Here is a 12,298-nt window from a genome sequence, read left to right on the forward strand (position 1 = left end):
GGGGGGGAGGACTAGAGCTTGCCTCCCCTCCAGATATCAGCGGTCTCCCTCCCTGCTGGCTTTTAGGGCCAGTGGCCAGTGCACAGGGGCAGGGGTGTCTCGGACCAGGCCGGGGAGTCAGTGCGGCTCAGGGGGGTTAGAGCCACAGGGGACAGCCATCATGGGGAGCCGGGAGCCACGGGACAGGCCACGGCCCCCTGGGGGACTGACTCCCGCAGCGCTGCCCAGGGCCATGGTCCCGGCAGTCGGGGCAAGCGTCCCCTGCAGGATTCCTGTCTCTCTGTCTCTCGGGGACCTTTGCAGCCCGAGAGCTGAGCACGCGGTCTGCATCTCTGACCCACTGCAGCCCGCACAGCATCCGCGCTGACAGGAGGTGTGCGGCCCGGAGCAGGGCCCAGTGACCTGCACGCAGCCCTCCGGTGACTGCTGTTGGTGGCTCCCAGTGAAAGCCGCTTATTGGATTAGCCTGACCCCGAGGCAGAGCCGGGCGGGGCAGGCCGTCCTGGGGCCCTGCGGAGCGCAGGCTGCTGTCCCTCGGGCAGTCCCTCGAGGCGGAGCCGCTGCTTCTCACTGCAGCCGGGGCGTGCGGGCTTGGCCGCGACCCCGTTTGAACTCGCGTCCTTCGACTTCCGGCTGAGTCCACCAGGCGCCTTGTCACCAGCCGCGGGGCAGCGGTGGACCATGCTGGCCAGCTCCTCAGCCTGCCTCTTCTCCGGGGTCTGCGCCGCCCTGGTGGCCGTGGCCCTGGCCTACTACTTCTACTGGTGAGCAGGGGCCGCGCTGCTCCCAGCCTTTCCCACGCGCCCCTCGCCCCGCGGGGGCTGGGGGAGCGGGCAGCCGCAGAGCCGCGGGGTCCTGGGCCCCCCAGGAAGGCTCTCCATGGAATGCTCCCTGGGGGCTCGGTTGCCTGTGTGGCTGCCGTCCTGGGGCCCCGCTGCCCTCGGGTGGCCTGTGAAGCCAGCCTCCTGGCGGGGCTCGGCCTTCCCCGCGGCCACGGCCGGCCGGCGGGCTGGCCGCCTCGGGCCTGCAGTCTTCAGCCCCCACCTGCCCCATAAGGGTCCAAGGGCACTGTGACCTTGCACAGGTGGGCGACGGAGGCTGTGGTGGACAAGACCGCGTCACTGGTACTATTGCCACAAAGGGAGGGTGTGGCCGCTGTCACTGTCCAGACGGGGGGGGGGGGATCCTGGGCGTCCGTGGGGCCTCTGGATGCCCTGCGGGGTCCCTCGGCTTCCCAGCCCACTTGCCGGCGGGGGCCAGGTCTGCACCGTGCCTTTCTCTTCATAGATCCGATTATATCCTCCGTTCTAGTGAGCTCAGGCTCGGTGGGGGGGGGGACAGGTTGTCCGCCCAGGTGCCCAGGTAGGGCGTGGCGCCCCGTCTGTGTTGGTGAGCGTGGAGCCCTCCCTGGGCTGTGGTGCCTCCACCGCGCCCCCCTCTCTGACCCGCGCCCCCCTCTCGTGACCTGCGCCCCCCTCTCATGACCCACGCCTCCCTCTCGTGACCCGACCCTCCCCGCCCGCTGACTGGCACGCCACCCACAGCTCAGCCCGGGACTGATTGCAGGCAGGTGCTCCACCCCGTGAGCCGTGCCTCCAGCACTTTCCTTTAGGTTGTTTGGTGTCTTGCACTTTGCCTGGGCCAGTCCCAGATTGCTGTGGTCCTCCCGCGGCCTCCTGCCCAGTCGGATGACCTCGGCGGGCCCTAGGAGCCTTCTTACAGCTGGCTGCGGCCTGCCCGGGGGCCGGGCCGCCCTGCCAGGCTCCCCACGCTCTGCCAGGCTGGCCCTCCCCCTGCAGGCGCCGGCAGGGAAACGCCGCATCCTCCCCTCCACGCCAGGGCGAGCCTCGTGTTTCGCTGGCTGCTCCCCCCCACCACCACGAGGCCTGTGCGCATTGCACTCCCAGCTCGCATGGACCCAGGACGCCAGGGTCAGAACCTGGCAGAGGTGGAGTCTGAGCCCTTAGCGCGGAAGGCTCTTCAGAAGTGTGTGTGTGTCATGCTGCAGCCAGCGTGTCCCAGCGCCAGGCTCCCAGCTCTTTCCAGCCAGCACCCAGCACCATCCTGCCCGGCCCGTCCTCTGCCCATGGGCGCTAGGCTGGCTGCAGCTGCTCCAAGGTCGCATCACAGGCCGCATGCAGGCCCGTGCCTGAGGGGTTGATGGCAGATATTTTCCATGTGCCTGGGTGCAAAGGGCCGAGCGGCCGTGGGTGAGCTGCGGGCGCGTGGGGGCTGTGTGCCACATGGGGGCTGCGTGCTGTATGTGTGCTGCGTGTGCATGTGGGCTGCGGGTGTGTGGGCTGTGGGGGAGCTGTATGCAAGTGTGGGCTGCAGGCATGTGTGGGCTGTGTGCCGCGTGTACGCTGTGTGTTGCATGTGAGCTACAGGCGTGTGTGGGTTGCGTGTGCATGTGGGCTGTGTGTAAGTGTGGGCTGTGTGCGTGTGTGGGCTGCATGCAAGTGTGGGCTGCATGTGGCGTGTGGGCTGCGTGCGGCATGTGGGCTGCGTGCGGCATGTGGGCTGCATGCAGGTGTGGGCTGCGGGCGTGTGTGGGCTGCGGGCGTGTGTAGGCTGCGTGCGGCATGTGGGCTGCGTGCATGTGTGGGCTGCGGGCGTGTGTGGGCTGCGTGCATGTGTGGGCTGAGGGCGTGTGTGGGCTGTGGGCGGTGTGTGGGCTGCATGCATGTGTGGGCTGCGGGCGTGTGTAGGCTGCGTGCATGTGTGGGCTGCGGGCGTGTGTGGGCTGCGGGCGTGTGTGGGCTGCGTGCGGCATGTGGGCTGCGTGCATGTGTGGGCTGCGGGCGTGTGTGGGCTGCATGCATGTGTGGGCTGCGGGCGTGTGTGGGCTGCGTGCATGTGTGGGCTGCGGGCGTGTGTGGACTGCGTGCACGTGTAGGCTATGTGCACGTGTGGGCCGCGCTCCTCCATGCCCTGTGATGCAGGGTCCTGGGGCCGCCAGACCTGGCCACAGTGCCCCAGGTGGACTGTGTTTTCCTCAGCCAGCCTCACTGCAGGTGTGAGCGTGCGATTCCCAGAGCCAACCAGGGTGTGTACGAAAGCGCCCAACTCCTGCCACCAGCCCGCCCCTCCCGCAGCCCTCTGCTCCCCCGGCCCCTGAGCTACGTTGTGCTGATGAGGCTCCTTGGAAAAGGCCCAGCCTGGAGGCCCAGCGTCGTCGGCACGGACAAGTGGAGGGCCGGGGGGCTGCTGTCCTGCGAGGCCTCCCACCTCCCCCGCCGTTGCCCTGCGGGCCTGAGCCTCGGCCTTCTCTCTGGGGGAAACACAAAGAGCCTTGTTGCTCTGCCCTCCCTCACTCCTGACCACACTGCCCAGTCTGCCGCCACAGATTTAGGCATCTACCCATTCTCTTAAAACAGTTCCTACCTCACGGTGTGTCTAAAAGCATGCTGGTCCAAAGCCAGCCACCAGCCGCATGCCAGCGGCTCAGGCCTGGAGTCCTAGCCACTCAGGAGGCTGAGATCTGAGGATCACAGTTTGAAGCCAGCCCAGACACAAAGTTCATAAGACTCTGATCTCCAATTAACCACCAAAAGGCCAGAAGTAAATGAAGTGCCAAGTGATAAAGTGTCAGCATGGAGCAGAGAGCATTGGGGAACAAAGGAGAGCACGAGGTCTCGAGTTCAAGTCCCAGTCCTGACACAAGAAAAAAAACAGAGTCACATAAAATTTCTTAACATTAATCACTAGAGAAGCTTCAGGAAGGAAACTTGGTCCTGGTTCAGGAAGCTCTAGTCTTGGAGGAATAGGAAAAAGAGGAGGAAAAGATTGAGTCACAAGAGCCTTGTTCAACAGGTGTTAGAAGACTGTGCCGTGTGCTGATTATAACGTGTTCGCACTATCACTTTTTATTACTCAAAAAATTCTCCATTTTCAATAAAAGGAACAGATTCCCTCTTCAAAACTAAAAGCTTCCAGCTGCTCAGGCCTGGCCTTTGCAAGGAACATCGCCGCTTCCTTTCCCGGCATCCTGTTGCGATTGCTGTCTGTGCTGGGCTTCTGTGGGTTCTGCTTAGTCCTTGTTTTCCTCTTCATCTGCTTCCTCTTCATTTTGCTGGGCTAAATTTATCAGTAATCTTTTCACAAAGATGAATACAAGTTAAGTTTCCTGAAACCTTGTGTGTCTTTAGAGACTACATGTGTTCTGTTTTTCTAGTTTGTGTGCTTGGGTCTTAGAAGAAGACAAGTGGGATTCTAAGTGTTTTTAGTGCAGAAAGTTGAATGAAGGTCTATTTTCAAAGTGGGCAGAAACTAAGAAAAACAATGAAAGGTTTTAAAAACTTGGCTGGGTGTGGTGAGGCCTGCCTGTAATCCCAGCTATGCAAGAGGTAGAGGTAGGGGAATTGTTGTTCAAGGGCAATTCAGGCAGAAAAGCCCAAATGCTCCATCTCCAAAACAACCAGCAAAAAGATGAGCTGGAGTCATGGCTCAAATGGCAGAGTGCCTAGAGAAGCAAGCGAGCTGAGCAAACTTTGGGACTGTCAGTGCAATCCCAGAATCAACCCCCCCCTTGTCCCCCCCCCCGCCCTCTGCCCTCCCCCCCCCCGTCTTCCCCCTCCCCCCTTGCTACAGCCGCTTTGCCTCCACATCCGGTCAGAAGGCCGAGCTGCAGGCGGACAGCAGCGTTCGGCACTGCCGGCCCTGGGAGCCGGCCTGAGGGTCACAGAGTTTGGACCCGGGCTCCGGGCGGCTCCCCCGCCTGCCAGGCTCGGCCCCGAGCTCCCCGGCCTTCCTCGCCGCCAGGAGGGAACAGGAGCTGGCAGCACAGCCACCCTGACACTTCACCCACTTGGCAAGACGGTAGTCCGTGCTCCTAGATGTGGCTGAACGGTCACTGCCTCCCGCACCGCCGCCGGGGCTGCGGACGGGTGACCCGTGACCCAGTTCCCGAGCTAAGGCAGAGGCGGAGGAGAGGCAGGTGAGGGGGCGGGAGGCCCCGGGGTCCCTGCCTCGGGGGACAGGCTGCCGCTTCCTGTAGCACAGGCTCCGAGCTGCACCTCGGGCTTGGCCTCAGGGAGACGCGGCTGAGCCGGAGGACAAAGCGGGCGGAAGCCAGGATCCTTCGGATGTGCGGCTTGTTTCTAGGCAGAAGGCCTAGAGGGGCCGCGCGCGGGGCCTTGCCCACTGTGGAGGCATTACGAAGGCAAGTCGCAGAACACGACTTCAGCTCTGGATAAACGTTCTGGAACTGAGGGGAAGCAAGGGAAAGGAAAACATCCACAGGAGGATGGATTCACTGTTCAAGGAAAGAGCTAGGATCGGCTTAAATACCCTCTCATCAATCGGTTCTCCATTCTAGGACAGGAGGGAGAGAAGCCAGGGTTGGGGGTGTGTGCGGCAGAGGGAGACGCCCTTGCAGGCGCTTGGTCCCTGTGCACAGGAGCACTTTTCCTGGGGAAATGACACCCAGGCAGTGGCCATGCTGTGGGGTGCAGCTCGAGGGAACCCAGAGAAATGGATGCAGGCACCTTCCCTTTGCAAAGGACTCGGTGCTGCTGAGACCCGAGTCAGCCCCTTCCCGGGTCCCCTGCCTCAGCGCCACGGCCCCTCGGCCTGCAGGAGAGCTGGCTCTGTTCACGCTTCTCCTTTGGCTTGGCAGCCCTGCAGTTGTGTGTGGCCGGTGGAGGGTGTGAGGGGACTGGGCGAGGCAGTAGTGGTGGGCTGTGTGGGGAGCCACTGAGAGTACTCTGCCCAGCACGGGGAGATGACTCCCCGTGGAAGGGAAGGGCAGCCCCAGGGTGGTTCTGTGGTCTTGCATGTGAGTCCTGAGGAGACCCTTAGACCACCACAAACTCTTGGTAACAACCATCACCCCAGGGAAAATGTGACGGTACTGCGATCCTGCCGCTTGCACACTGATCACGCTGTGATTGTACTGGGCTGTGATTGCCCAGTGCCTGTGCTGTGCCCTGTGGCTGTATTGTGATTGAGTGTGCGGTGACTGCGCGGTGAGTGTGCTGTACTCCGTTTCGTTATGCTGCTGATTGTACTGTGTTGGTTTTTTTGTTTTCTTTCTGTGATTGCACTATGCTCTTGGACAATTTCTCTTCCATTTAACATTGCATCCTATTGGCCTGATTTATGTGTTAGGAGCTGTCTTACTTCGAGGCATTTGTGTGGTGAGAGTGTCGAGTGGCTGTGCAGACAGGAGGCTCAGGCAGTCAGCGGGCTGCCGGTGCCCGGCCTGGTCCGGGCTGCTGCTCTGCAAGTGGTGACACTTATTCCCAAGTCACCTAGTTTGGAGGATTTTGAACCTCCGGCTTTGGAAGCTGCGTGCTGTTGGTCCTGTTGCCGTACTACAAGGGTGACAACATGGTCATCTTTGTCAGGGCAGTCCGTGCTCGGCCGCCCTGGGGGCAGCTCTGGGAAGGCCCTGCCGTGCCCCGTGACACCTGTGGAGTTGGGGTGGGGCAGGCACCCCAAGAGGACAGGACCCCTGCTGCCCGGCGTGTCCTGGCCCTTCCCCTTGGCCTCTATGTGGGCTCAGCTGTCCCAGCCGGTGGCTCTTCCCTGAAGAGCCTCTCTCCCCTCTTCCCCTGCAGCCACGCAGGAGACGAGCCCGGTCCTCTGCCCTGCCTTCCAGATTCCACACACAGGTCACCCACCGCCCAGACCTTCCATGGGAAAAGGCTGTGGACATGTGGTTGGCTGAACTTTATTCTCGTCCTGAGGCCAGGAGCGACAAGCCGACCACCCCTGGGGGAGCGGGAACCCCATGGTGTCCCGGTGCTCTGGGTTTGGCAATGTGATGTACATGGGGTGAAATGAGGGTGCCCGGTTTAGTGAGAATGTATACAGCACCCCTCCGCGGAGCGAGCTGTCATGGTTATGGCGGCAGCCTGCAAGGAAATGACTGCACGCCAGTTGGCAGTGGCTGTTTCCGGTGTGTGTGCGTGCTGTGGTGCATGCTGCTGAAGCTCTGCATCAGGGTAGGGGCTGTCCCAGGCCGCTGTTGGGCTGTCGTCCCCCTCTCCCACCCCACCGCTGCTGCTCGGGCTAGGGGCCATCAGAACAGCCTGGAGGCCACGAGGTTCTGGCGCTCAGGGGCTGGCTGTGTGCAGCCCGCGGGACCCTTCCCGCCTTCTCCCCTGGCGATGCTGCGCCCACTCTGTCCTTAGGGTTCTGACTCACCCCCGCCCCTCCCCTGCCGTCCTCCTCCACGCCCACTCCTCTTCTTGCCTGGGCTCACACTGGGGAAACAGCCAGGGACAGACAGGACCCAGGGAGAGCCAGCTCCTGGGCTGGTGACACCATCCCCTGGGAAAAAGGGCTTCCCGCCACTCCGTGACATCGCCCACCATGATATCACCCCACAGGTGGCTGGGCAGAGTCTGGCCTCACTGGTCTTCCTGGCTCTGGCCACCAGCCGTGGTGCTCAGACGCAGTGGCTTGACCTCAGCCTGCTGTGGGACCTCTGTCTCCGTGGCTGGGCGGGGCCTCCTGTGCAGCAGCCGGGCCCAGTGGGCTGGGTCCCTCTGGGCCTGACGCTGGACTGGGGCGCCACCTGCAGACTGCAGGCACGTGGCTGCTGTCGTGGCCACTTCTGTCCCCAGATGTAAAGTGGCGCTGGTGGGCACCAGGGCACAGTCTGTGGTGGGCCAGAGGGATCGTTGTCTGTGTCTTTTCACTGCACCTTTGACCCATCGGTGCAGAGAAACCCAGCAGTTACTCTGGGTTCGTCTATTAACAGAACAGTGGAGCACAAAGACCCATATGTGTCCAGGGCCTGAATGAGGCGAGAATGCATGCGTGAGGTGAGCATGCATGTGTGAGTGAGGCTAGAATGCACGCGTGAGCTGCACGTGTGAGCATGCGTGAGCTGCACGTGTGAGGCACCCATGTCCAGTGGGAGATACTCACTGTTCTTCAGGGCCACGTTCTACTCAGCGCTGGGCCATGACAGTGGGCAACATGAGGGACGTGAGGCACTGTGTGTGTGTGTGTGTGTGGTGTGTGGTGTGTGTGTATGTGTGGTGTGTGTGGTGTGTGTGTGTGGTGTGTGTGTGTGTGTGGTGTGTGTGTGTGTGTGTGTGTGTATGTGTGGTGTGTGTGGTGTGTGTGTGTGGTGTGTGTGTGTGTGTGGTGTGTGTGTGTGTGTGGTGTGTGTGTGTGGTGTGGTGTGGGTGTGGGTGTGTGTGTGTGTGTTGGTTCTGGGGCTTGAACTCAGAGCCTGGGCTCTGACCCTGAGCTTCTTTTGCTCAAAGCTAGCGCTCTACCACTTGAGCCACGGCACCACTTGCGGCTTTTTCTGCTTAGGTGGTGCTGAGGAATCGAACCCAGAGCCTCATGCATGTGAGGCAAGCACTCTACCTCTGAGCCACCTTCCCAGCCTAAAGAACAATTTTAAGAAATGATTTAAGGAGGTCCTGGGCCTGTGCCCTCGGGGGCACTGAGTCCCGCCCCTCCTTGTGCATCCTTCTCCGAGGGCCTGGGGCCGGGAGGAGCAGCGGCTTGCCCGTCGGGAAGGAGGCGGGTGCCCACCGCCGCAGGTCCAGGCCCTCCATGGGGGTGGTGGGCACAGGAGGTGCGGCAGGGCACCAGGCTGGGGCTGACTGTTGAGAGCGTGTGGCAGGTGCAGCTGTCCGCACCTGTGGGTTGCGGGTGGGCGTCGGGAGCACCGCCCAGGGACGGGCCTGGCGGCGTGTTCTGCCCCACACGGGGCCCAGGGTGGAGACTGCGTGGGCTGGTCCTGCGAGCAGACGTGAGCAGACGTGTGTAGGGTAGGTGGAGCCACTGGGGCGGAGCTCCAGGCCGAGGCTTGCCCAGCTCGCTGCACTTGGCCGAGTTTGAGGTTAGACCCAGAGACGTTGACCTTGAAGCCGGACTGGCCTCCAAGGGTGAGGTGCCAGGTAGTGTGTGACCCGCCAGCTGCGGGGACACCGCTGCGGGGCCGGGGTCACGAGGATTCCGGGCAGGCTTTCCAGTGACCGACGGGAGTGGCGGCCGGGCAGCACTGACGCCCGGGTCCAGTCGCTTTCTCAAGGTGACGATGCCTCATGCATACTTAGACCAGAGCACGCACAGGCGTGCGGCCAGATCCACGGCCCGTGCCCTGGGCGGGTCGCACGGTCACAGGCATGTTCAGACGGTGGGGAGGGGCCTCGGCGAGGGTGAGCTGCCACGCGCCCCGCAGTGGTGAGCAGCGTACCGTGACCGCGTGTGTGACCGTGTGTGAGCAGCGTACCGTGACCGCGTGTGTGACCGCGTGTGAGCAGCGTACCGTGACCGCGTGTGTGACCACGTGTGTCCCACCTCGCGGCTGCCTGCACCCTGCGCCCTTGCGCTGGGGCTGGAGGTGGGCGCAGGGCGGAGCCGGCTTCCGAGGTCGGCACAGACAGGCCAGCCCCGGGCCGGCGTGGGGGCCCTGATCGTTCCAGTCCAGGGCGCAGATGGCTGTGCCCTGTGCCTCGTGGGGGGTGGGGGTGTCTGGCCTCTTGTGCCAGGAGGTCAGAGCCGGCAGGGCTGGATGCAGTGACAGCGCCTCGGCCTGGCCACCCTGGGCTTCTGGCCCCCGAGCCCCTCCCACGCCCAGCACTGGAGGTCGACAGGCCGGGGGAGGCCGCGGGGGGCATCACAGCCTCCACTGGGTGTGGACAGCCTGTGAGTACTGCCGAGAGGAGAAGAGCTCTTGACAGAGTGTGTGCTGTGTGTAGTGTGTGCTGTGTGTAGTGTGTGCTGTGTGCTATGTGTCAGCAGAGTGTAGCATGAGCTGTGTGTAATGTGTGCAGTGGGTGTAGTGTGTGTTGTGTGTGCTGTGTATGTGTGTGCAGTGTGGAGTATGAGCTGTGCTGTGTGTGTAGTGTGAGAGGTGTGTAGTATGTATTGTGTGCTGTGTGTATAGTGTGAGCCATCTGCTGTGCAAGTAACATGAGCTGTGTGCTGTGTGTATTGTGTGTTGTATGTAGTGTGTTCTGTGTACATGTGAGCGGTGTGTAGCGTGAGCTGTGTATGTGTGTGCAGTGTGTGTGGTATGTGCTATATGCTGTGCATGCAGTATGAGCTGTGTGTGTGGCGTGTGCACTGTGTGTGGCGCACACGTGTGCATGTGGCGGTGATAGCACAGCACACAGACGCGGTGTGTTGTTTCTGGGTGCAGGTGTGAGGAGGGTGTGGTGAGGGCAGGCGCCTGGCCGCGGGGGTGGGCGAGGCCTTGTCCGAGCCCGAGCCATGGCCGCCGCCCTGACCCTGGTCCTGTGCCCTGTGCCCTCAGGACAGCTGTTCTCAGTGAAGGACCCTGTGCCCGCCCCTGAGCAGCGACCATGGGCCTGCTCGCCTACCTGAAGACCCAGTTTGTGGTGCACCTGCTCATTGGCTTCGTTTTCGTGGTGAGCGGCCTGATCATCAACTTCACCCAGCTGTGCTCGCTGGCGCTCTGGCCCATCAGCAAGCAGCTGTACCGCCGCATCAACTGCCGCCTGGCCTACTCGCTCTGGAGCCGTGAGTGTCCGCCCACGGTGGGGGGCGCCCCCAGCCCCCAGCTCAGGGTGTCTGGGGAGGGGCGCAAGCTCAGGCTGAGCCAGGCGGGGGCCCACACCTGCCCTGTCCCAGAGGAAGGACCCAGATGACTGCCCTGGCCGCCGGAGGTCCCGCCGGGCGCGGTGGTGGACAGGTGCCCGGGCTTGCTCACCTCACTTGAGCCGGGCCGCCTGCACCGGCTCTCGAAGCGCACAGGTGAGGCCGGCGTGGCACACCACGCTGCGGGTGGTTTTCAGTCAGCCAAGTGAGCGCATGGAGCCTCGGCCCGGGCACGCCCGCCGTGCACGCCCGCCACCCACGCAGGAAGCCAGCGTGGAGCGGTGCTCGGGCAGAAGCTCGGAGGGAAAGCACACGCGGCTGCCTCCGTGTGGCACGCGTGCAGAGGTGTCTGCCCCTCTGGACGTGCATCTCCACGCGGCCCTGTGCACACGGCAGCGCGCTGGGAGTGACGGGCGCTGTGCTGGGTTTTCCAGGCTGTGCTGGCAGGAAGTCAGCTGACTCTGCCTCCGACTCACTCCAAGAGTAAGAGCACAGCGCACGCGCGCTACACGGCGGGCAGATGTCTGTGTTTTGTCGTTTGTGCTGGCACAAATCTGGCAGGCCCGGATGGGGACTTGTCCTGCCTTGTCACCGCACACCACCGTGACAAGAGCGAGCTGCCTGGGCTGTAGGCCACCATCTTCCAATCCCAGAGCGTGGGAGGCAGAGGCTGGAAGATCTTAAATTCCCAGCCAGCTGAGCTGCATACACACACACACACACACACACACACATATGTGCACACACACAGTGTTCAAACTAGTCTGGGCTACATAGTAAGTTTGAGAGCTGTCTGGGCAGCTTTTGATACAGTGAAACATTGTATCAAAAAAGAGTGGTAGCTCTCCTCCTTAATCCCAGCAAGAGAGAATAGGTAGAGGCCAATAGTCCAAGACCAGAAAACGATGTCAGACGCTATCCAAAAAATAACAAAAACAGAGAAAGTACAGAAGCTCAAGATGTAGACCGCTTGCTTAGCAAGTGTGAGACCCTGAGTTCAAACCTTAGTGCCACCGGAAGAAGGGAAAGAAGGAAGAGAGGGAGGGAAAGCGTGGGGGGGGGAAGAGGGGGAGAAGAGAGAAAGGACAAAGAACAGTTTGCCCAATCCTATTTTGGTGGGCAGCATGACCATGCCACAGACCCCAGCCAATGACCAGGGGCCCCACGCAGGCAGCCGTACTGAGCCCTCGGAGCCCATCGGAGCTGTGACCCCCTCAGGCGCGCCCCACAAGAGGGAGGCAGGGAGGCGGGGGGGGAGGCTCGGCCCCCAGGGTGCTGTGACCCCCGTGGGCGCCCCACGGGGGAGAGGCAGGGAGTGGGGGGGGTGGCGCAGCCCCCAGGGTGCTGTGACCCCCGTGGGCGCCCCACGGGGGAGAGGCAGGGAGCGGGGGGAGACATGGCCTCCGCGGCCCTCACGGCCGCGCCATCCCTGCAGAGCTGGTCATGCTGCTGGAGTGGTGGTCGTGCACTGAGTGCACCCTCTTCACCGACCACGACACCGTGAGCCACTTTGGAAAGGAGCACGTGGTCATCATCCTCAACCACAACTTCGAGATCGACTTTCTGTGCGGGTGGACCATGTGTGAGCGCTTTGGTGTGCTAGGGGTAAGCACGGGGTCCCGGGGAGGCTGGGCTGGGCACGGGGTCCCGGAGGGGCTGGGGTGGGCACGGGGTCCCGGAGGGGCTGGGGTGGGCACGGGGTCCCGGAGGGGCTGGGCTGGGCACGGGGTCCCGGAGGGGCTGGGGTGGGCACGGGGTCCCGGGG

General features: G+C 62.8%; 1 protein-coding gene across 3 annotated transcripts in view; it reads left to right on the forward strand.

Moving 5' to 3' along the window:
* Positions 1-12,298, forward strand: part of Agpat3 (1-acylglycerol-3-phosphate O-acyltransferase 3) — a 70,999-nt gene that overhangs the window by 48,988 nt on the left and 9,713 nt on the right. For all 3 annotated transcript variants that reach the window (XM_013027412.1, XM_013027413.1, XM_013027414.1), the window contains 2 exons: positions 10,229-10,455; positions 11,969-12,138. In XM_013027412.1, coding sequence (XP_012882866.1) covers positions 10,278-10,455; positions 11,969-12,138 — 348 coding nt within the window. In that variant the 5' untranslated portion in view covers positions 10,229-10,277. The remainder of the gene's footprint in view (positions 1-10,228; positions 10,456-11,968; positions 12,139-12,298) is intronic.

The sequence above is a fragment of the Dipodomys ordii genome, unplaced genomic scaffold (assembly GCF_000151885.1).
Source record: "Dipodomys ordii isolate 6190 unplaced genomic scaffold, Dord_2.0 Scaffold103, whole genome shotgun sequence".
NCBI lineage: Eukaryota > Metazoa > Chordata > Mammalia > Rodentia > Heteromyidae > Dipodomys > Dipodomys ordii.